The 23,567-nt window shown below is 42.7% G+C and overlaps 1 protein-coding gene and 1 long non-coding RNA gene across 4 annotated transcripts in view; one reads left to right on the top strand and one right to left on the bottom strand.

Moving 5' to 3' along the window:
• LOC124279437 (serologically defined colon cancer antigen 8-like) overlaps nucleotides 1–8,158 on the top strand; it is a 44,782-nt gene extending 36,624 nt beyond the window's left edge. For all 3 annotated transcript variants that reach the window (XM_046715264.1, XM_046715265.1, XM_046715263.1), the window contains 7 exons: nucleotides 346–480; nucleotides 1,455–1,571; nucleotides 2,880–3,008; nucleotides 3,249–3,381; nucleotides 3,779–3,896; nucleotides 4,064–4,238; nucleotides 7,482–8,158. In XM_046715264.1, the coding sequence (XP_046571220.1) occupies nucleotides 346–480; nucleotides 1,455–1,571; nucleotides 2,880–3,008; nucleotides 3,249–3,381; nucleotides 3,779–3,896; nucleotides 4,064–4,238; nucleotides 7,482–7,745 (1,071 nt within the window). In that variant the 3' untranslated portion in view covers nucleotides 7,746–8,158. The remainder of the gene's footprint in view (nucleotides 1–345; nucleotides 481–1,454; nucleotides 1,572–2,879; nucleotides 3,009–3,248; nucleotides 3,382–3,778; nucleotides 3,897–4,063; nucleotides 4,239–7,481) is intronic.
• A 3,922-nt stretch (nucleotides 8,159–12,080) lies between these two features.
• On the bottom strand, nucleotides 12,081–22,321 carry LOC124279435. Its single transcript, XR_006899370.1, has 2 exons — nucleotides 21,920–22,321; nucleotides 12,081–13,296 (listed from the first exon to the last, which is right to left on the bottom strand). It is a non-coding gene; the product is annotated as an uncharacterized LOC124279435 (long non-coding RNA).
• Nucleotides 22,322–23,567: the final 1,246 nt, after the last annotated feature.

Here is a 23,567-nt window from a genome sequence, read left to right as displayed (position 1 = left end):
AGATTCAATGTCAGGGCTCTGTCATGTAATGTTTGTGTCAAGCTACACATTGTCACTATGCAGGAAATCTTGTGACACATCCAGCCAAGGTATCAGGTATGTTGTAAGAGGCTGTAGGATTGCGTCGTGGTTAGCTGGTTGGGGTTCAGTAATAGAAGTGATATGTTGGAAGGTGTAGCATCACAGTGGACGGAGCTGACTTAACGATTTCAACTTTTTCATTCTGTCAGTGAAACATTGACCACTTAGGGGTAAACCATTCTGCGACAGACACAAGGTATTGTAACAGAGTGAGGTGTGGTAAGGGAGCGTGATGGTTAGCTCACTCACTTTGTGTGTTGCCAGCTGAAAGAGGCGACAGAGAAGCTTACAGTCATCGAGACACAGCTGGAGAAGGTCACCCGTGACAAGATGTCCATCATGAACGAGCTCGACGAGACAAAGGCGGAACTGAGGGTGTACAACAAGGAGGTCACTGTGGTCAGTTCCCATCTAACACCTAATTTTTGTTCTATCCTCGAATAAGGCAAATTCCCAAGTGGACTAGAAGGGACATCTAATGTAGATCTGTGATATGCCTCAAAATGCTTTCATTTTCTCCACATGTACAGTGGATTTGCCAGACTGATATTGTGTGAGCTTGAAATGTAACTGGGCAGTTATCTCAGATGTTTTCAATTCTGTAATGGTTGGAAGTTATTATCATATGACAGTAACCCAATTGAGTTTAGAAAATTTTACAGAAGCCAGCGTGTATCGTTTCAAACTGTTTCATATACAGTCAAATCCCGATGAGTCGAATCGGTGGGGACCAAGTAATACATTCGACTTATCGATGTATTCGAGACATAGGTATGTCTATGAGGGTACGAAAAAAGATGATCCAGTCCTAATTTCTCCACCTAAGCATTTGTTTACCTAACGATTTCCCTATCACTAATAGGGGCACCTTATCAGTTCCAGTCTCATTAGCACAGACAGTGATTTCCGTAAAATCACTAATCTGCCTTTTGAACTCACCCGTCAATGGCGGAAAGGTGTGAGCAGCGCTGGTTTGTTAATTGGATCAGTTTGCTACACTAATCAACTTTTCATTGCATGTCTTCGGCTTATGTATACAAGATTACTGTTGTTTGAATCTCATGGGACCAAATTTCCTTCTCGAGTCATCGTGTGTATTTATGAGACGAATTCGTGTAACCGGTATTCAAATGATGACAACTATAACAGGGAATGGTCTGGACCGACAGGTACTTCGAGTTATGCATAATATTCGAGACACCGGCATTCGACTCATCGGGATTTGACTGTAATTGGAAAGGTGTGGTTTGTTCCTTCCCTATTGGAGATACCAGAATATATCTCTCACTGAGAGGAAGCTGACTCAGATTATTTTCTCTTCATCAAAATTTGCTGTTTTGAAGGATGGTTTAATAGCCTGCTGTGTTGTTTAGGCAACAGAGAACTACCGCAGTGAGACGACGAATGCCTCGCTCCAGAGAAGCAGTGCTGTACAGGAATCCCATAAGCTGAGACTGGAACTGGACAGCTTCCGACGAGACAGGGACCAGGTGTGTGAGAACAGTGACATTGTGTGGTGGTTGATGTTTTGCAATATTTTTTCTGAGAACTGATATAGTTTGTGAGTATCTCTATGGTTTATGTTAAATCTACACAGACTTTCACTCACAACTAATGTTTAACTTTGTAATTAACTACCAGCATTGCATTCTTTACATGCCATGAATTATAGAAAGAGAAAATACAATCTCAAACTATCCATCATTATTTTGAGATTGCTCTCATCAGAACCTTTACATCTATTTTTAGGGCCTTAGTATAAACAATATATGATCTGCACTTACAATCAGTGTCTATGTCAAATACCTTAGCTTCCAATATATTGCAAAACAGATTCCTGAATCGCAATATTGCCAGGAGTCAAGAATATGAGGGTTGCTGATAGCTGCCAGACATACACACACCCCACAACCAACACCCAACATCCCACACCCAACACCCAACACCCCTCACCACAGACCCAACACCCTACATCCCATACCCCACACCCCACACCCAACACCCCTCACCACAGACCCAACACCCTCCATCCCACACCCCATACCCAACACCCAACATCCCACACCCAACACCCAACACCCCTCACCACAGACCCAACACCCTACATCCCATACCCCTACACCCAACACACCCCTCACCACAGACCCAACACCCTCCATCCCACACCCCATACCCCAACACCCAACATCCCACACACCCAACATCCCTCACCACAGACCCAACACCCCTCCATCCCACACCACAGACCCAACATCCCACACTACATCCAACACCCAACACCCCTCACCACAGACCCAACACCCTACATCCCATACCCCACACCCAACACCCCTCACCACAGACCCAACACCCTCCATCCCACACCCCATACCTAACACCCAACATCCCACACCCAACACCAACACCCTCACCACAGACCCAACACCCTACCTCCCACACCCTCACACCCACACCCCACACCCTCACCACAGACTCCAACACCCCAACATCCCACACCCACATACCCAACACCCAACACACCCACACACACCCAACATCCCACACATCTAACACCCCACATCCCACACCCAACACCCCACATCCCACACCCAACACCCCACACCACACACCCAACATCCCACACCCCACATACACCCCCCTCACACCATATGCCCAACATCCCACACCACACACCCAACATCCTACACCCCACACACAACACGCCACCCCATCTAGCACTGACAAGCTCCATCATTGTATTATCTACAAATGCTTTCCCCTGTGTGTAAGACTACTACTCTCTGTGTATGACGCTGCAGGAGCGTAGTCGGAGCCAGACCGAGGTGGACGACCTGAGACGGAGGCTGAACACTGCGGAGCGGGAACTGGTCAACAGCAAGGAGGAATGTATCCATCTCACAACAAATGCACAGGCCTTGGAAAGGGAGGTAAGTCCTGTCAGCCGGACAAGCTCCTGACAAGATCCTGACAGGGTTCAGTGCATAGAAATGGATAGGAACTCATGGTTGTCATCTTGTGACTTCAAACCTTTCTATGCCAGCTGTGGATGTGATGTGGATACAGTAGCTTTACACCTTTACCAGGGTAAACTATTTTGGGGAATGTTGTAGATCCTCCATTGCTGTTTCTTTGTGGCCACCACTGAGTCCCAGGTTTTGCCCTTTCAGCTTCATCTTGCCAAACTTGCCCGTGAGAGTATTGAGAGGACTCGAAATGAGGACCTCAAGTCTATCACCAAACAGGCTCAGCAGAGGGAGATTGACCTCAACAATTTCATCTCCAACCTGGAAGACAAGCATTGTGAGTGCTACAAACATCCTCATTATAAATTTCATCGTACAGACACTGTTTTCCTTTCAGCAACACAGGATTTTAATGTGTGAAACCTTTCTATGGTGGTGAAAACGTCTCTAGTTAGCTTGTGATTGTCAAAAGTGTAGGTTAAAGTGAGGATGAGATGTTATCATGTGTTACCTGACTATGATATTACCCAGTTGGATGTTGCCCATGCTGTTAACCCCTGGTTCATGAGATGCTGTGAGACTCACTCACTCACTTACCTTGTGTTTCATATCTAGCTGGTATTGCAAAATTGTTGGAGCTACTTCCACAAAGAAATAATCTTTATATTAACTGGTCTGACATGGTGAGGTTTAGATAGCTCCAGTTTGATGAGTCTGTTTCCCATGCTCTGTAGCCATGACAACACATGAAATGGACACGATGCTGCATAAACAAAACCGTCTCATCATGAAGCTGAGAGATGAGTGTAAGAGGCAGGCTGGGCAGATGGAGAAACTCACCAAGAAATACAGGTACGACTAACTTTCATTCTCACTCATGGGCAGAGTCTATCATATCCAAGTGATATTACAAGTCATGGCTTATTAAGCCATTTTCAACACTAAATGCGACTTAAATGTACCATGTGTACAGAAGATGATGCTTGTGATTTTATGATTATTCATGTCCATTGCTGTAGATCTGAGTTTAGCCACCTGAAGATTGAGAATGAAGAGTTGAAACAGAGGCTGGAGAGATCTGTGTCACGGCTGGAGGTGCTAGATGACCAATCAGATCAACACGTACGTGTACACGACAAGATGAAGGAGAGGCTGAAGATGATGGACAACCATGCTCAACACCAGTCTGCCCAGGTAAGGAACCGGTGCTAGTAGATAGGTCCTGAATAGATAGACCCTAAATATACTGACCAAGGAGAGATAGGTCCTGAATAGATAGATCCTGAAGTCAAAGGTCGAGAAGAGATAAGTCCTGAATAGATAGACTCTAAATATACTGACCAAGAAGAGATAGGTCCTGAATAGATAGATCCTGAAAGCAAAGGTCGAGAAGAGATAAGTCCTGAATACACTGGCTGAGAAGAGATAGGTCCTGAAGAGAAGCATCCTGAATACACTGCCTGAGAAAAGATGGGTCCTGAAGAGATGAATCCTACAGATACTGGCCAAGAAGAGGTAGGTCCTGAAGAGATGAATCCTAAAGATACTAGCCAAGAAGAGGTAGATCCTGAAACAGATGAATCCTAAAGATACTGGCTGAGAAGAGGTAGGTCCTGAAGAGATGAATCCTAAAGATACTAGCCAAGAACAGGTAGGTCCTGAAACAGATGAATCCTACAGATACTGGCGGAGAAGAGGTAGGTCCTGAAGAGATGAATCCTAAAGATACTGGCCGAGAAGAGGTAGGTCCTGAAACAGATGAATCCTAAAGATACTGGCGGAGAAGAGGTAGATCCTGAAACAGAATGAACCTAAAGATACTGGCCGAGAAGAGGTAGATCCTGAAACAGATGAATCCTAAACATACTGGCCGAGAAGGGTAGGTCCTGAAACAGATGAATCCTAAACATACTGGCCGAGAAGAAGTAGGTCCTGAAACAGATGAATCCTAAAGATACTGGCCGAGAAGAGGTAGATCCTGAAACAGATGAATCCTAGAGATACTGGCCGAGAAGAGATAAGTCCTGAAACAAATGGATCCTAAAGATACTGGCCGAGAAGAGGTAGATCCTGAAACAGATGAATCCTAAAGATACTGGCGGAGAAGTGGTAGATCCTGAAACAGATGAATCCTAAAGATACTGGCCGAGAAGAGGTAGATCCTGAAACAGATGGATCCTAAAGATACTGGCATGGAGAAGAGGTAGATCCTGAAACAGATGGATCCTGAAGATACTGGCCGAGAAGAGGTAGATCCTGAAACAGATGAATCCTAAAGATACTGGCGGAGAAGAGGTAGATCCTGAAACAGATGGATCCTGAAGGTGCTGGCCAAGGAGAGATAAGTCCTGAAACAAATGGATCCTAAAGATACTGGCCGAGAAGAGGTAGATCCTGAAACAGATGAATCCTAAAGATACTGGCGGAGAAGAGGTAGATCCTGAAACAGATGAATCCTAAAGATACTGGCCGAGAAGAGGTAGATCCTGAAACAGAGGGATCCTGAAGATACTGGCCGAGAAGAGGTAGATCCTGAAACAGATGAATCCTAAAGATACTGGCGGAGAAGAGGTAGATCCTGAAACAGATGAATCCTGAAGGTGCTGGCCAAGGAGAGATAAGTCCTGAAACAGATGAATCCTAAAGATACTGGCCGAGAAGAGGTAGATCCTGAAACAGAAGGATCCTGAAGATACTGGCCGAGAAGAGGTAGATCCTGAAACAGATGAATCCTGAAGGTGCTGGCCAAGGAGAGATAAACCCTGAAACAGATGAATCCTTAAGATACTGGCCAAGAAGAGGTAGGTCCTGAAACAGATGGATCCTAAAGATACTGGCCAAGAAGAGGTAGGTCCTGAAACAGATGGATCCTACAGATACTGGCGGAGAAGAGGTAGATCCTGAAAGAGAGGGATCCTGAAGATACTGGCCGAGAAGAGGTAGATCCTGAAACAGATGAATCCTAAAGATACTGGCGGAGAAGAGGTAGATCCTGAAACAGAGGGATCCTGAAGATACTGGCCGAGAAGAGGTAGATCCTGAAACAGATGAATCCTGAAGGTGCTGGCCAAGGAGAGATAAACCCTGAAACAGATGAATCCTTAAGATACTGGCCAAGAAGAGGTAGGTCCTGAAACAGATGGATCCTAAAGATACTGGCCAAGAAGAGGTAAGTCCTGAAACAGATGGATCCTACAGATACTGGCCGGAGAAGAGGTAGATCCTGAAAGAGATGGATCCTGAAGGTGCTGGCCAAGGAGAGATAAGTCCTGAAACAGATGGATCCTAAAGATACTGGCGGAGAAGAGGTAGATCCTGAAAGAGAGGGATCCTGAAGGTGCTGGCCAAGGAGATGTGGTTTGGAGAGATGAGCAATCAATCATATTTTAAAATGGTGCCTACATGCTGTGAAGGTCTAAGTTTAGTTGTTTGAATGGCGATTAAATGGCTGAAGACTCCACAACTAAAAAATTATGCTGTTGACATTATTGCTACAGTCACTAGTGGTTACTAGAGTTGTTTGTTCTCAGCACCTTGGTCAGTACACAACCAAAGCTAGAATTCCCTCTCTATCTCCTCCTACCCGGTATCCATTCACTGCTGGATGATGAGTTTACTCAAAGCGAAGTGGAGATGCTACAAGCTTTATAGCCCGTGTTACAGTGTGGGTCAGAGTAGACAACCTCACTCACTCACTCACTCACGCGACACCTACTAGTACTCTCTGCCTTGGTTCCCTTCACCTGCTTCATGGTTCATGTATGGACCATGTTCCATGTGTTATATGTCGAGCTGTTCTTTTTTCTGGTAGATGTATAATGTAGACAGCAGAATATTCATAATTACATTGGGGGGACTGGTACTTCAGTGGAGTTGGACATGTCTTTGTTGTACACACAATTGTATGAAAAACAAAATGTTTGCTCTCTGACTCATCTCGGTGTGTTACGTCACAAGATTCTTTTTTATATATTCCTCCTTGGGGTGCTTATAAGCATTTAAATGTCCATGGAAAGTGAGGTACGAGGTTACGGTCTAGAGTTACCTGCTCTTGGCTGTAGGGGGCCGGAAGGCCCTGTAAGGGTGGTCTCACAAGACAAAACGTAGTTTTTGTTTTGTAAATATTTTTTATTCAAATATTGTTACAACTGTCGTAGGGAGTTTAAATGGACATTTAAATGCTTATAAGTACCCCAAGGAGGAATATATTCAAAGAATCTGAAACCTCTACAGGTCAGTTCGAATTTATAATTCCACTTAATATTGCCGACCCCACAAAGGTACAATGTGTGAAGCCCATTTCTGGTGTCCCCCGTCATGATATTGCTGGAATATTGCTAAAAGCTTCATAAACTCACTCACTCACTCACTAATATTGCCGATGTGGCATTAAATTGTTAATTTGCTCGCTTCTTGTACCTGTTCACTATTTTTCAGATGTTGGAAATCCTCACAAAACTCAGCAGTGTCGTTCGAGATCGTCAGTTACTGGCACGTGAAGTGGACTTCCTGCGTACACAGCTGAGTAGAATTGACCAATCAACCGTCCACAAACTGAGCTCATCAAGCAAGGCGCTAGTTGATGAGATCCTCAACGCTGTCATGAAGGAAGAAAAGACAGGAAAGGGATATCTGAATTTGGATCCAGAAATATATAAAGTAGAACTTACCAACAATATAGACATTGATGATCTAATTTAGTTGAAAGGTACAGAAACTTGATGGAAAAGTTAAAGTCAATATCTGAACAGGAAGACTGGCCTGATGGTTTCCTTTCTAGACAGCGCTTCTCGAACATTGAGCCGACAACCATGATAGATTTAACTGGAATACTGTTTCAAGCAGTACTGATACGCAGCTCTCTCGCTCACTTTTAAGACAGAATATTGGCAAATTATATTAGAAAATGTTTGCCTGTGCTTGTCTCATGAGTAGAGCTGGAATTATATTATCAATTAAGATTGACATGAAGAAAATGCTTTTCCATGTTATGTCGGTTTCTCCGCATAGACTTCGCTCTATGGATGGTTCTAATATAGAATGTTTGATGTTAAGCACTGTAAGTGAAGGTGTGCATTTTACCTATCCTACTGTGATACTGTCTATCATGTAGTGTATGTGAATAATTCAGAATAATTCTGCCTTTATTCAGCCATACTATCTGAATACCTGAACTGTGCTCTAGTACAACCAGTGACATATATGAGATTGCAGTTTGCAGAGTTGTGTCCCTTGGGTTTGCCAGAAACCAATGATTGTGGTTTGTAATCCTGGTCCGTTTGTAGGTATGTCAGAATCATACCCATGTGCATAAAATTCTTCAAAGGGGTTGACATCTGCAACCTGCTGTACTACTGGCTTGCCTCCCACATTAAACAGACCTGGAGTACCGTTCAAAGGGACATTCCATTTAACACACTCACTGACTCTGAGCTGACAGGTTCTGTATGTGTAGGCCCACAAAGTCATTCGGTGTTAATAAGTTGTTCAGTGAATATTACAGTACTTACAATCACCTGAATGCGAGTCTGGGAGCTGCAGGTTTAACACTGCGATGCGTGTATTCAACCAGTGTCCTTAGCTTTGTGTCTACATGCAAGCTCTGCTAACTAGGAACTGGGTACATCTGGAACCACTGTGAGTGTCAGGGCTCCAGATAACTTTTGAGTGGGGGCTCCAGATAACTTTTGGGGGTGTGAGTGTACTTACACATCATATTGCAAGTGGAGGTGTACTGAGAATTTTGAAGGAGTACTGACATGTTTTTGTGTGAGCGAGTTGATGTGGTTTGTCTGGACGATTCATCGATCACTATTTCCAACCATGTATTTGTATTTGAAGACGCGTGAGAAATAACTGAGCGACTGTGTGATGCGCGAAATGTCAGGTCCGACTGGATATAAATAGGAACAGTGTAGTTTTTAGCCAATCGAAAAATAGTGACGCATATCGTTGCATGGCAACGCAAGGGATTCCTACTGTCGGGGTTTCCTTATGTGTCAAATCGTGTTTCGCAAAAGAAACTTTAACAAGTATTTATCCGAAATAGATTTCCATTTGCACGATACGCACGGAAATTAAATGCTAGACGTACGAAGGTATTTATGTGCGTACACGATACGCTTGAAATCTTATATTATGTCGTACTTAATTGATTTTGAGGCGTACATTACGCCTGTACGCCCCTTATCTGTAGCCCTGAATTCACGTTGAAGCAACAAAATTGATGGATTAGGTTACCGCATCTTCCCTCAATTGCGAGAATCTATAGCAATGATGTTAATCACCGTATTGAATACTCAATTAATTACAGACCGTGCCATTATAGCTGGGCTATTGCTGAATGCGGTCGTATGCAGTTCAGTCGCTGTCAGGCACCAATGGTACAGAGCGGTCTTAGCGCTACGGTGACCGTAACTCCCATACCTGAACATAGACTTACAGCTGTCTTAGCGCTAAGGTGACCGTAACTCCCCGTAACGTAAACTTACGACTGTCTTAGCGCTACGGTGACCATAACTCCCATACCTTAACACAGACTTACAGCTGTCTTAGCGCTAAGGTGACCGTAACTCCCCGTAACGTAAACTTACGACTGTCTTAGCGCTACAGTGACCATAACTCCCATACCTTAACATAGACTTACAACTGTCTTAGCGCTAAGGTGACCGTAACTTCCCTTAACGTAAACTTACCACTGTCTTAGCGCTGAGGTGACCGTGCGTAACTCCCATACCTTAACATAGACTCACAACTGTTTTAGCGCTAAGGTGATCGTAACTCCCATACTTTAACATAGACTTACGACTTTCTTAGGGCTACGGTGACCGTAACTCCCATACTTTAACATAGACTTACGACTGTCTTAGGGCTACGGTGACTGTAACTCCCGTACCTTGACTTACGACAGTCTCCGCGCAGTGGTAGTTTTTTAAAGCTTCATCATGTACGTATTATATAATAGTATGTGTTTTATACTATTTGTGACTGAAATTCACAGTCAGGGTCGAGAAACCGGGTTTCCGGATAAAACAATCAATGACATAAATACTATTTCATTTATTATAACACTATCAGGTGGGCGAGCTTCCGGTTGGCTAAGGGCCGGATAGGCGGGGTTTCGGTTGAAATGACTAACTACGGTTTACACATGGGAAGAAAAAACCCTTCCAGGTTTACACATACGAGAAGATAACCTTCACTTAAAATACCACCGAAAATGACAAGGCATCCACCTGTGAAATCTTCACCTAATCATCGACGAGTATTTGTATATACAAATCATCAGCACAACAGTGAATACTAACGATGGCGAAGTCTTCAGTATTTTCCTTCACAAACGCGATCTTAGCGCTAAGATGACCGTAACTCCCATACCATAACATAGACATAAGGTAGTTCTAGCGCTCAGGCTGTTTTGTATAACGGCACCCATCAATTTCGTGCTCAGCTCTCAGTTTATGCAGGGAGACTCTATAAGTTGTTGTAGAGTATCCCTGGTTTATGTAACTGTCTACTCGCGCTGGTTTAGATATATGTACAAGCACTGCTTATGTTCCTAATATGGTACTTAGCTCAAGACACACATCCCTCCAGTACAGTGTTCGTCCGGTTCATCACACTCTTGACTTTATGAAACCACAGCATAAAACTGCAGTCCCAGACTTCAAGTGTATGAATAAATCTGTATAAAGTGCAGCATACTGTATCTCACGTGCAGTATGCAGTGTGTCACGTGTAGTGTAGGATACAGTATTTTACACCTTGTACACTGCATGTGATATTGAACTCCAATCTGGCCATCGATAAGTATACCAAGGACGTGAGTCCCAAAAAATAATTTGACAGTAACGTCTCTGGAAGAGAAATCTTCAAATAATAAACGATCCACCTTCAAAAGTCAAAGTCAAGAAAAGCATTAGGTATCATTAAAACCTCTGCACCGATTGCCTATCGACTGTTATCTTGAAGTTCAGACCAAGTCCAAGGCCACGCAAGAACAGTCACTAGAAGTGCAACCTCGGATGCTGGAACCAAACAATGGTAAATGGTTCAGTAAAAGCTCCATCTGCGTGGAATCGTCTACCACACCTGCTCCAACATACCTCTCTAGCAGCATTAAAACTATCTCTCAATCAGCATACCCCATGTCTGGAAATTGAGTGACGTCATGGTGCCGTTGTACAAAGCGATCTTAGCGCTAAGGTGACCGTAACATCCATACTTTAACACACTTAAGGTAGCCTTAGCGCTAAGGTTGTTTTGAACAACAGCACCCTGGCCAGTACATGGTGTATTGCACGTCTATGTACATGGTATTGCCTGAGTCAACATATCTAGGATACATGTGAGTGGGTGAGTGAGAATGTTTAGACGCTTTTTGCAATATTCCTGCAATAAGACACCAGAAATGGGTATCCCTTTTGGGAACTGAACCCGTATCTTTGGAGTGACAAGCATATGTTTGAGCAACTTGGCTACCCCATCAGATGCCTTAAGACACTTCTCGGAAGTCAAAGAACACCAGATTCTTTCATATCCCTGTAGTCAACCTGTCAGGGCTGACCGGTGACCGTAGCTACACACAACGTTGAGGATGTTCTTCAACTTATTTGAGTGGTATATTTTTACTTCTTTATGCACAGGAAACTGATAATGACACTTAAGAAACATTTACAGATTTATTTCAAAGATTACATGTACAGGAACATGTTGGACGGAGTTTTACATTGTTTGGTAAGTGTGTACATCACAGTCATAAACACCACAGTCATGGCTAGCGATGTAACTTGTAAGTTTAAACACATGGATCATTGAGATAACATCAGGCACAACATAACGCCATTCTCAATGTGCCTGTCATAGAGTGAGTATGATTTTACGCCGCTTTGACAATATTACCGCGGCGGTGTTCCCCAGAAATGACCCAGCACTCCATGTACCCGTCTAGTGAGTGAGTATGATTTTACGCCGCTTTGACAATATTACCGCAGCAGTGTTTCCCAGAAATGACCCAGCACTCCATGTGCCCGTCCAGTGAGTGAGTATGAATTTACGCCGCCTAAGCAATATTCCTACTGCGGTGGTCCTCAGATATGACCAAGCCGAAATGTCTGGAATCCAATTCGAGCTGACGTTTTAACCTCAAGACTACTCCTCCCCCCCAAGTGTCTGTCTAGACGCTGGAACTGGTACAGTGTTGATACAATCATTGTGTTTGTGTCAGTGTAATATGGGTAGACTGGAACATCGGAGAAACTGAGCTGGACAAATGAAGTGGAATTGAAATGACTGCTAAGAATGACAACTGACCCGATTGATAACTCACTGAAATGTTTCCGGAACAATAGCATGACTTGTTTGGCTTACAGTACGCCAATAACCGTTACCATGACAATTGTAGAAAATATTTAGAAAAACAATTAAAGAAATTGTGTATCTTTTCAACATTCATATATCAATCGACGTGTTGATTGTTTTTTCGGACAATTTTGCAGAAAGCATAAAATCTTCAGGAAATATAAAGCCATTCCTAATTCACTTTTATCGTTACTGATATACTTTTTGTTCAATATCCTGTCCTTTTCAACCGTATTACAAGTATTTCGCATCACACAATGATGGCGAGGTCTTAACATAGGTCTACAACATGACACATTGTACATCAATGAATAAAATCAACATACAAGCAATAAGGACAAGAGACTTGTTGAAGCGTTTTTGTAAAATCATGATCAAAAGTGAACAGCGATATTCACCACTGTATCGCCAACAAAAAGGCTAAATAGAAGTCGAAGTGTAATAATACACTATAAGTATAATGTTTGCAATATGATCTTGAAATACTTTGAAACATAAAGAAAATTTAAATGTGGTCGTCAAACTAGACAATCGTCTTAAAGGACTGAATTGAAAATGTATGTTCCCCGAAATAAATATGGTACACGTGTAACAGTGTGACCGCATCAGCTACAACACGAATAATTAGACATGTTGTCACCGTTCTACATGGCTGTACAGGTGTAGTCAGTCCTCGATGCGCCCCCGACTCCCTTCGCCTCGCAAGCCGGCCCGTCCCACGTCATTGCGAACCCGGAAGTTGCGCATGAAGCGGATCCGGATTTGAGACACGACAGCGCGCATTGGAACGCTGCTTGTTGCTTGGCGTCTGGTATTGGGTCCGGGATGGAACCTGGACCGTCTCCCTTGCATATAACACCCCTAGTCTCGGCGGAGAAAGTCACCGTTATCACTGAAACAGTAGAATCGAATCATTTCTTAAGTGCATGACTAACGATATGTGTTTGCTCCCATATAGTACCATGTACCCGTTCAACATGTATACCCCGTTCCCACCCCCACCCCCACCCCAACACAGGTCGATACATACGTTCAATCATCTTGAACCCGATGTTTAAACCATTTCCATCTAACCAACTCCACATATGTCGTCAATAGTCATTAAGTTCGATTTCAGCAATACCGTGTTTCCTAAACTACACTCCAACATCTACCTGTCCATTAATCCCAAATATTGATCAAAACATTCATCAGTGCTTCATGAAGGCTTTCCTATTGCGCTTGCTCTCAGTGTGTTTGAAGATTAACCCTGGCATTAGCAGAAGTATAACCCTTCTGACATTCGACTCCACACAAAACCCTTGTCGCCATCAGCTCTGCGTGCCTTGACTGTAATCTCAGAAGCCAAGTAACCTCACTACGACGTCCTCAAAGTCACTGACATATAACGGTAGATATCTTACAATTGTTACTACTTCGGAGATAAACATACTGTGTTGGAAAATACTACCGAACGCGTAGCGTGAGGTTTTAAATAAAACCATTAGTGCTATTATAATTTCGTTATATACTTCTGATTTCCCACCACAGTGCGTTTATCTCCATTCTACCATAACCGCGTTATTAAGATTTACAAAAAATATATTGTGTTGGAAAATCAGAGGTACATAACGTGATTATATACCTGTGAATGACTTTGATTAACCAATCACAATCCTGTATTTACTGAAGTCATGGTAGAATTCTAGGTTATAATCGCTGTCATTTTCGTTTTATGCCTGCATTTTAAAACTTTGTACTGAAATATGTTTTACAAAAATGATATACCTGTACATAAATCTTTGATGCTACGTATTGCGTTACCATGGTAATCACGGTATAGTATTGCAAGTGTTATACATATATATAATGCCAAATCCTAAAATGCCCCCAAATGTTTCACAACAGTAGAGATAATGATCGATATTCGCCAAAACCAGAGCGGAAGTGCCATACGTATGGTGGCTGATTAGTAATCGTCTCGCGGTATCGCTTTCTCGTCTCGTGATATCGCTTTCTCGCCTCCAAATTTTAATGCGAGAAAGCGATGGCCCTAATCAGCCATCATAGTATTACCATACTAATCAGCCACCATAATCAGACATCACCTAAAATAGTCACACACGACGCGTGTATCGAGTATCCGAAACACTCCGTGTTGAAACCTTTAAGTATCAACTCCACTTCTCCATATGTCGTTAACGACGCATATCAAGTATCATCGGAGCCGACACTTTGCATTATAAATGTTTGTAACATGGCGTTTCCTTCCGAGTGAGTGAGTTTAGTTTTACGCCGCACTCAGCAATATTCCAGCTATATGGCGGCGGTCTGTAAATAATCGAGTCTACCCGATTCTTTCATATTATTGTTAACTATAGGGATGACAGATTTGCTGTAGAATTCTTCCTTGTTTGTGTACAGTATAGTGTTATATACGTTACTAACAGGATCGGGGGACGATGGGGTAGCCTAGCGGTTAAAGCGTTCACTCGTCACGCCGTATACCCTGGTTCGATTCCCAAGGGTACAATGTGTGAAGCCCATTTCTGGTGTCCCACGCCGTGATATTGCTGGAATATTGCTAAAAGCGGCGTAAAACCATACTCACTCACTCACTAACAGGACCGGCTCTAACGGGGTCTGGAACAGCAAGGTTTGACAGTATCATACACACACACATGCGAATCTAGAGGGGGTCCGCATCCCTTTTGCAGACCCTTATCTACTGGGTCACGGAAACCCAGAAGAAAGTTGTACAGAGGTCAGTTCTTAATGTTGCGTTCGTGCGAAGCATTACATGGATTCACAATCCGATTCACTCTCGCTATCACTCTCTACACCCTGTTGCTGCTGCTACTCGCTGCCTAAAAGCCCGAATGGGAAGCATTAAACCATCTGTAGCTTCTTTTCAGAAGAAAGTTAGGACATTGCTGGCGATATCTCGACACTGAGATGTCAAATGGAGACCTTGTATCGGCTGTTCGGACATGTTGACAATCAACTGACAAAGGTGCACCTCTTCACAATAATAGACCCAACCAGTTGTGACACGGTCACGCAATGCATTAGTATTCACTTGATCAGGTCAAGCTGAACAAGCTGTAGGGCACATGTGACTGTTCCCACCGACAATACCCCAGTCGATATTCACACCGACCAATATTCCCGACTGACTATTCACACCAATCGATTTCCCATTATCAATATTAAGTTTCCTCTACAACAATTCCCACCAGCTATCCCTCTACATGTTGGTTGCCCTGGAACTGTGCACACCTGCAGTCTGAGAAGGGTTATGTTCATGCGTCCCCCTCCCCAAATTCAATACTTAATAGCTGCAAAATTTCTGATGCGGCTAAAAGAAACTTTCACTCACTCATGTGTTACTAAGATGTTTCTTAATGTTCACATGTACAATTGATAGCACTAAGTGATAGAGTGGCTTTAATATCACTAAAATGTACACACAAAAAACAAAACAAAACAAAACAATTCTTCAAATATACATAAGGGACCATCTGCAACGTACAACTGTGCAGGTGAAAAGAACAGCATTGTTCAGTGAAGAACAGCATTGTTCAGTAACCAATGGAGGATAATCATGTTTACGAACGTCACCAAGAAATAATCTCTCTCGAGATGCTGATCTAAATAAGAACAGTCCGAAACTACGCAGAAACTGTGATACGATTTGTTGTTATTCCACTCACGACAGTGCACACATCGTACACTATCTGTCTTAGTCAATAGTCTGGGACGTCCATGTCCCCCACGAAGCAGTTAGTTGCGGCATCTATATAAAGGCTGGACGCTACCCCATGCATCTTGAACAGGATGCTTGTCTTAATAGGTACAAATGCATCAAAATCAACAAAACTAAATTACTCTAGTATTAAAAACACTCAAGTGCAATTATTTACTATTTTTCTAAGATACGCACAAATACACGTGCGTGCACCCACTGACAGGCTCACAATAAGAACACGTTTTAAACGTTCAATACTTGATATTAGTGTAAGGTTATTGTTCATATTTGCATTTGTAGGGGTTTCCCATATCTGCAAATTAATTGTGATCTTTTCCTACTGGACTGGAAAAATACCATTATAATTATTCTACTTGGAATCTATACACTTAATTCGGATTTGTGAAAAAACAATTCCAAATATTAACAGAACATTACCAGGCTGGAACAAATCGCCCAAACGCTGCAAACGTTGGGTCTAAACCACAGACATGATACCATCACCATAAATTAACAGTTTTGTTGGTTTCATTCATAGCCGCTTTTAAATGTATATTTTTATGACCGTGAGTTTATTCATATTCCTTCAAAAAGAAAATCTCTTAATTATTTCACTATGCACTCTGTAGAAACACTTCAGTATAAATCTGACATATGTTAAACCGGGAATGTCTGTTCCCCGACTGCCGCATTGACAGCGAGAGGGACACTATACCGTGAAGGTGAGCTACAGACCATTTAGATCATAAGAACTCAACCAGGCAACACCACACACTGCAACTTTCACAAAATTCAATCATTCACCAATAGGAATGTTGATAAACTTCAACCCAGGTATATCTTTTTGATCCTTTCGAATCGAAAATTTTACATATACTCTCCCCAAAAGAAACGCATTTATCACTTTGATGTGAAATTTCAAATATTTTTCGCCATTATAATGCTGGTTTGTGTACATAGAAAGAATACACAGCGCCAAAACGCATCTTCGGAAACGTTTACATTCGAAAGCGTCAACTTGCATGGAAATGTCATGGAGAAAAAGCAGTTCGCAATATGCACGTGCAGTTCTGAGGAATCGTGAGAAGGGGAATTGCCTATATAGGCCATTTGCTTTTCGATGTTATTGGTATTTTTTCAGCTAAGGGACCGTTGGTAATTTATATATAGTTAGGGGTGTGATGGTGGTTTTAAAGGGGAAGGGTGTGTGTGTGTTTGTCGTCAGTTTAGTACACACGTACAATCAAAGGGAAGTGTGTGTGTGTGGGGGCAATTTTGTATATGAAAATATTTAAAAATCCTGCTGAACAATTATCGGAATTGGGCTTTGTACATAAAATTTAGGGGTTTGTGTGATCCACACTGCACATGCTTCTCCATTAAGATCAACACACACACACACACACACACACACACACGAGAGAGAGAGGGGGGGGGGAGAGGATAGGTACATCCGGGTACTTCATCCACTGTCACAGCAACTGCAAGTGCAATGGCTGATAAGAGAAGAGTGTTTTCGCAAACCATTCGTATTCGTAACAAGGAGCCGGACCCTATTTTGGCTATATCGACGTCGACGGGTCCAGTGGTGCAATAACGTTCGATTCTGGAATCTACAACACTGGCGACGTGTGTGGTCAAGTGACGAATCACACTTTCTGATTCAATGCCGTGATTCCAGAGTATGTGTCTAATCGACGTCGAAATGAACGTTTTCCCAAAGTTGTGTCGTCCAGGTCGACCCATATGGTGTAGGAGGTGTCACGATGTGGGGAATCATATCCTACACACAGAAATCTAACTATGGCCGCCTTCAGGGCAATTTAACTGCTACTCGGTACATAGACGAAATCTTAAACATGGTTCCGATCATTGACCGCCAGAGGGAGTTGTTCCGGCAAGATAACGGCATGATAACAGCACATGTCACTATTCAGCATCTTCGGAACATTACAGTCCTTCTCTATGGCCTTTCAAATCGCCTGTCCTCAACTCCATCGAGCATTTGTGTCATGACTTCAGCCGACGCTTATGTGAACGGCAACCTGCGCCCCATACTGTCGCAGATATTGCAAGAGGAATGGGTCAGAATTCATAAAGGCCGAATTCAAAGATTTCTTCAGTCCATGCCGAGACGGTGCAGGGCAGTTTTGGAGAGTTCTTGGTGGCCACAAGAGACACTGAAGACAACGCCCAACGGGGAACGGACGCCTTCACTTATTGAACGTTTTATACGCTGTACAAGTTAACAGACATGTGATCTTTTATACTGTGAAATTTGATTGCAACTGATCCAGAATTACAGCTTGTTCAGCTTGACCTGAGCTACTCTACATATGCATGACCCGGGAGGTCAAATGGCACAAACGACAGGACGAGTTAACTTCATTAAATAGGGGACAGAGAATGTTATTAATGTTGCGTTCGTGCGAAGCATGCAGATATGGATTCGTTATGTACAGAAACTGTCCCGGAAAACAACACTTCTGAAAAAACAATCATTTCATGTTTTAACTGAATTGTCTATACAGCCATATGCTATCTATTTTGGTTTGACAACTTTACAAAGTACAGACGTCAGTTACTTTCACAATCCGATTCACTCTCGCTATCACTCTTTACACCCGGCACAATTATCACTTTTTCTATTTCATGTTCAACTGCAATATTTCTGTCCCAGTAGTTAGGACCTTGCTGACGATTTCTCGACACTGAGATGTCAAACGGCGACCTGGTCTCGACTACTTGGACATGTTGACAATCAACTGACAAAGGTACACCCCTTCAGAATAATAGACCCAACCAGTTGTGACACGGTCACGCAATACATTATAGTCTGTTTGCAGTGAAAACGTACCAATAAATTTCACTTTAAACAAAAAAGTAAATCAAATAAAATGAAATTAAGATTGCGAATCCTCATAATTTTACCTTGCCAAATGAACATTTAAATCTCAAAATTTTATTCAAATTAAGATAAAAGTTGTTTAACAAACGATCATAGATTCAAATCGCTATTACTGGTTTTTTGATGTGCATACCCCCTGTAATACAAAACCAATAATTGCCATGCGAGACTATGATCGTTTGTTAAACAACTTTATCCTAAGTCGAATAAAATTCTGAAATTTAAATGTTCAATTGGCAAGGTAAAATCATGAGGATTCGTAGTCTTAATTTCACTTTATTTGCTTTACCTTTTGGTTTAAACAGACATTATTCGGTACGTTTTCACTGCAAACAGACTATAGTATTCAGTTGATCGGGTCAAGCTGAACAAGCTGTCAATGTGTTATCTCACTTAATACATCCATACGTTTCCGTATATGACAACGATGTTCCATTACAGTGTTAAGCCCACACAGGCGAACCATGCACGTGAACAAGCACAGGCGTACAGGAGACACAGGCGAAAAGGACATAGACACATAGGATAACAGAAAACACGCGTATAGTCACACAAACACCCAGTTGGTCAGTGAAACAGGTGCAGAATCTCACAGGCGTACAGTGACAGGCGCAGAATCTCACAGGCGTACAGTGACAGGCGCAGAATCTCACAGGCGTACAGTGAAACAGATGCAGAATAACACAGTCGTGCAGACACAGGTGCAGAATCACACAGGCGGACATACACAGGTGAAGAATCACACAGGCGTCCATACACAGGTGCAGAATCACACAGGCGTACATACACAGGTGCAGAATCACACAGGCGTACATACACAGGTGCAGAATCACACAGGCGTACATACACAGGTGCAGAATCACACAGGCGTACATACACAGGTGCAGAATCACACAGGCGTACATACACAGGTGCAGAATCACACAGGCGTACATACACAGGTGCGTACACACAGGCGTACATACACAGGTGCAGAATCACACAGGCGTACATACACAGGTGAAGAATCACACAGGCGTACAGACACAGGTGCAGAATCACACAGGCGTTCAGTTAAGACAGGCGCAGAATCACACAGGCGTACATACACAGGTGCAGAATCACACAGGCGTACATACACAGGTGCAGAATCACACAGGCGTACATACACAGGCGCAGAATCACACAGGCGTACATACACAGGTGCAGAATCACACAGGCGTACATACACAGGTGCAGAATCACACAGGCGTACATACACAGGTGCAGAATCACACAGGCGTACAGACACAGGCGCAGAATCACACAGGCGTACAGTAACACACGCAACAGGAACATAGTCGCACAGGCAAACAGAAGCACATGTGTAAAGGAGCACAGTTAGATGAGTAACATAGAAATACAGGTTGAACCCGTTTAGTTGCAGAGCGAGCCGGGAACGTCGCCTCTATGACAAATGGTTTGTTGATGTCCGCGATGTTCGTGATGCTGATCGATGAAATCCACGTGGGTGGAGTCACCAGCCATACGGAAAAAGTGAGATTAATCCGCCATTCAACCCCCCACGCCCAGCGGACCCTGGTAGTCTCCTTGGGCGTCCAACCTATAATAGCTCTTATTCCCAGGACACTGCGGATGTGTCGTCATGGCAACACATTGGAATGGTCCTTCCTGCAACCGCAGCGGTTCAGGCTGGACACAGTCTGCCAGTTCCTTACTCGGAAGCTGCGTTAATTGTAACAAACTAAAGGACCTTTTCACAATTCTGATTGCTTATAAATGTTTTATGATTTGTTTGTTTCTTGTTAGACGCGGTGCTCAGCAATATTCCAGCTATATGATGACTATATCATAATCGAGTCTGGACCAGACAATCCTGTGACTGACATCATGAACAAAGATAAATATTGCTTTAAGCAGCATTGAAGCTATTCACGACTAAATGAGCAACGGTCTAGGCAATTTGGATACAAGGACATCGACCAAGTCGGTGAGTCTGACCGCCCAATTAGGTTAGTCGACTATTTCGACAAGCATGCGGACCAAGACCAATGGTATCCGTTTTAAGAATGACATGTAGAAAACAACCAAGCAAAAGAATAGTGTGTTTTAAAAAAAAAAAATCCAGTCGAAGGATAACTTACAGTTGTCGATTCAGTTACCAACTCTGACAGATAGTCTACAATTAAATTATTGTTATTAATTTTTACTACTCCTCAAATACGTTTAAGACCATCCTAGATCTTCACTACTGATTGTGCATCTCCTTGATATTCTATTGGTTACTAATACGGATAGACTACAGCAGGATCAAGTCGGGGGTGAGGAATAGAAAGACCGGTGAAATACGACGACCATACCGAGTGACTATCACTAAAATAATGTTTTATCATAGAAGACATTAACCTATAAGACTGTGGACGGTTCTCTTCTCAAGGAATGTTTTTAATATTTATATATATATATATGCTTTTATACGTCTCTCACAGTTCAGTAAAGAGTACCTAATTACAATTCTAACTGTAACCTCCTTAGCCTTAAGATTAGAAGGGCGGCGGGGTTGCCGAGTGGTTACGCTCATCTCGCCGAAGGCCCCGGGTTCGATTTCCCGCATGGGTACCCATTCTTGATGTGTCCCGCCGTGATTTTGCTCCAGAGTCGCTAAAACCTGCGTGAAACAATACCTAATAACTTACTTCAAAGATCCGACATTCATTCGTGGATACGTATTCAGTTTTGTTTAATATTTCATATCTGTATAAATAATGAGTCTCGGGGGTCTCTGATAGTATCTGGGACATGTGAATTAGTGCATTAAAACACCCATTTGAGTTTTGTGGACACATAACATGAATATATCTCCTAAATTGAATGCCGTGAAAAATGCGGTATTTAACTCACCCATTGCGACAATCAAAACGATTTCCAACGAAGTAATTCCCTTCATTTTCTATTTCTGTATCTTCTGAGTCTCACAAAAATCTATACCTTTACAAAAGGCTATGAAGAACGCAGTTTTCTCTATCGTCTGCTCCAGGCCATGTCCAGGCAACAAGTGACGTGCTTAGGTAAAACGAGGCGCACAACAAACAGAAAATCAATGGCTGGCTCAGGATGAGCTACATTGTGAATGTAGTAGTCTCTTGTCTAATGTTTTCACCTAGCCATGGCAATTGGGGGACAATGATCATAAATTTATCAGAGTACTGACACCATTTTGAATGACGACAACAGGCGTCGCTGCCATTGATGTTTTAGATGTTGACCAGTCCGTGCGCCGAGGCACCAGCATGTCCTACATAGTCTGTCTCACAGTCCCCGAACCACATTATTTTCCCTACTGCCTAGCCCTCTCTGCAGTGCTAAAGCCCTAAATAAAACAGGTTCTGAATCTTTGGTCTCCCTGGGGCTCCTTTTTAATTTAAATGGGCTTGTTTGTTACTATCAAACTGATATATATTCAGAGACTAAGCGTTTGTCTAGTCCTGGCAAAACGTCCACACATCACTTGGCCACAGCACTTGTTGATGCCATGGGAACAGGGCCTTCATATGCTATAAATACACATATTGGATATGTTGTGAAGTCCGGCGTCTTTCCCTGAACAAGCAACTCTTCTTCAAAATTTGTGATATACAATGCTCAAGTATGTGATGTACAATGTCCTAAAATCTGTGATATACAATGCCCAAGTATATGATGTACAGTGTCCCATGTCAGTGATGTACAATGTCCCAAAATCTGTGATATACAATGCCCAAGTATGTGATGTACAGTGTCCCATGTCAGTGATGTACAATGTCCCAAAATCTGTGATATACAATGCCCAAGTATGTGATGTACAGTGTCAGTGATGTACAATGTCCCAAAATCCAATGTCCAGTGATGTACAATGTCCCAAAATCTGTGATATACAATGCCCAAGTATGTGATGTACAGTGTCCCATGTCAGTGATGTACAATGTCCCAAAATCTGTGATATACAATGCCCAAGTATATGATGTACAGTGTCCCATGTCAGTGATGTACAATGTCCCAAAATCTGTGATATACAATGCCCAAGTGATGTACAATGTCCCAAAATGTACATATGTCCCATGTCAGTGATGTGATATAATGTCCCAAAATCTGTGATATACAATGTCCAAGTATGTGATGTACAGTGTCCCATGTCAGTGATGTACAATGTCCCAAAATCTGTGATATACAATGTCCAAGTATGTGATGTACAGTGTCCCATGTCAGTGATGTACAATGTCCCAAAATCTGTGATATACAATGTCCAAGTATGTGATGTACAGTATATCATGTCGTCCCATGTCAGTGATGTACAATGTCCCAAAATCTGTGATATACAATGTCCAAGTATGTGATGTACAGTGTCCCATGTCAGTGATGTACAATGTCCCAAAATCTGTGATATACAATGTCCAAGTATGTGATGTACAGTGTCCCATGTCAGTGATGTACAATGTCCCAAAATCTGTGATATACAATGTCCAAGTATGTGATGTACAGTGTCCCATGTCAGTGATGTAACAGTGCTTCA

This window comes from Haliotis rubra, unplaced genomic scaffold (assembly GCF_003918875.1).
Source record: "Haliotis rubra isolate DU_JTF1 unplaced genomic scaffold, ASM391887v1 Scf25, whole genome shotgun sequence".
NCBI classification, from domain to species: Eukaryota; Metazoa; Mollusca; class Gastropoda; order Lepetellida; family Haliotidae; genus Haliotis; species Haliotis rubra.
Note: the sequence above shows the minus strand (reverse complement) of the source record. Positions and strands in the feature narration are given on the sequence as shown.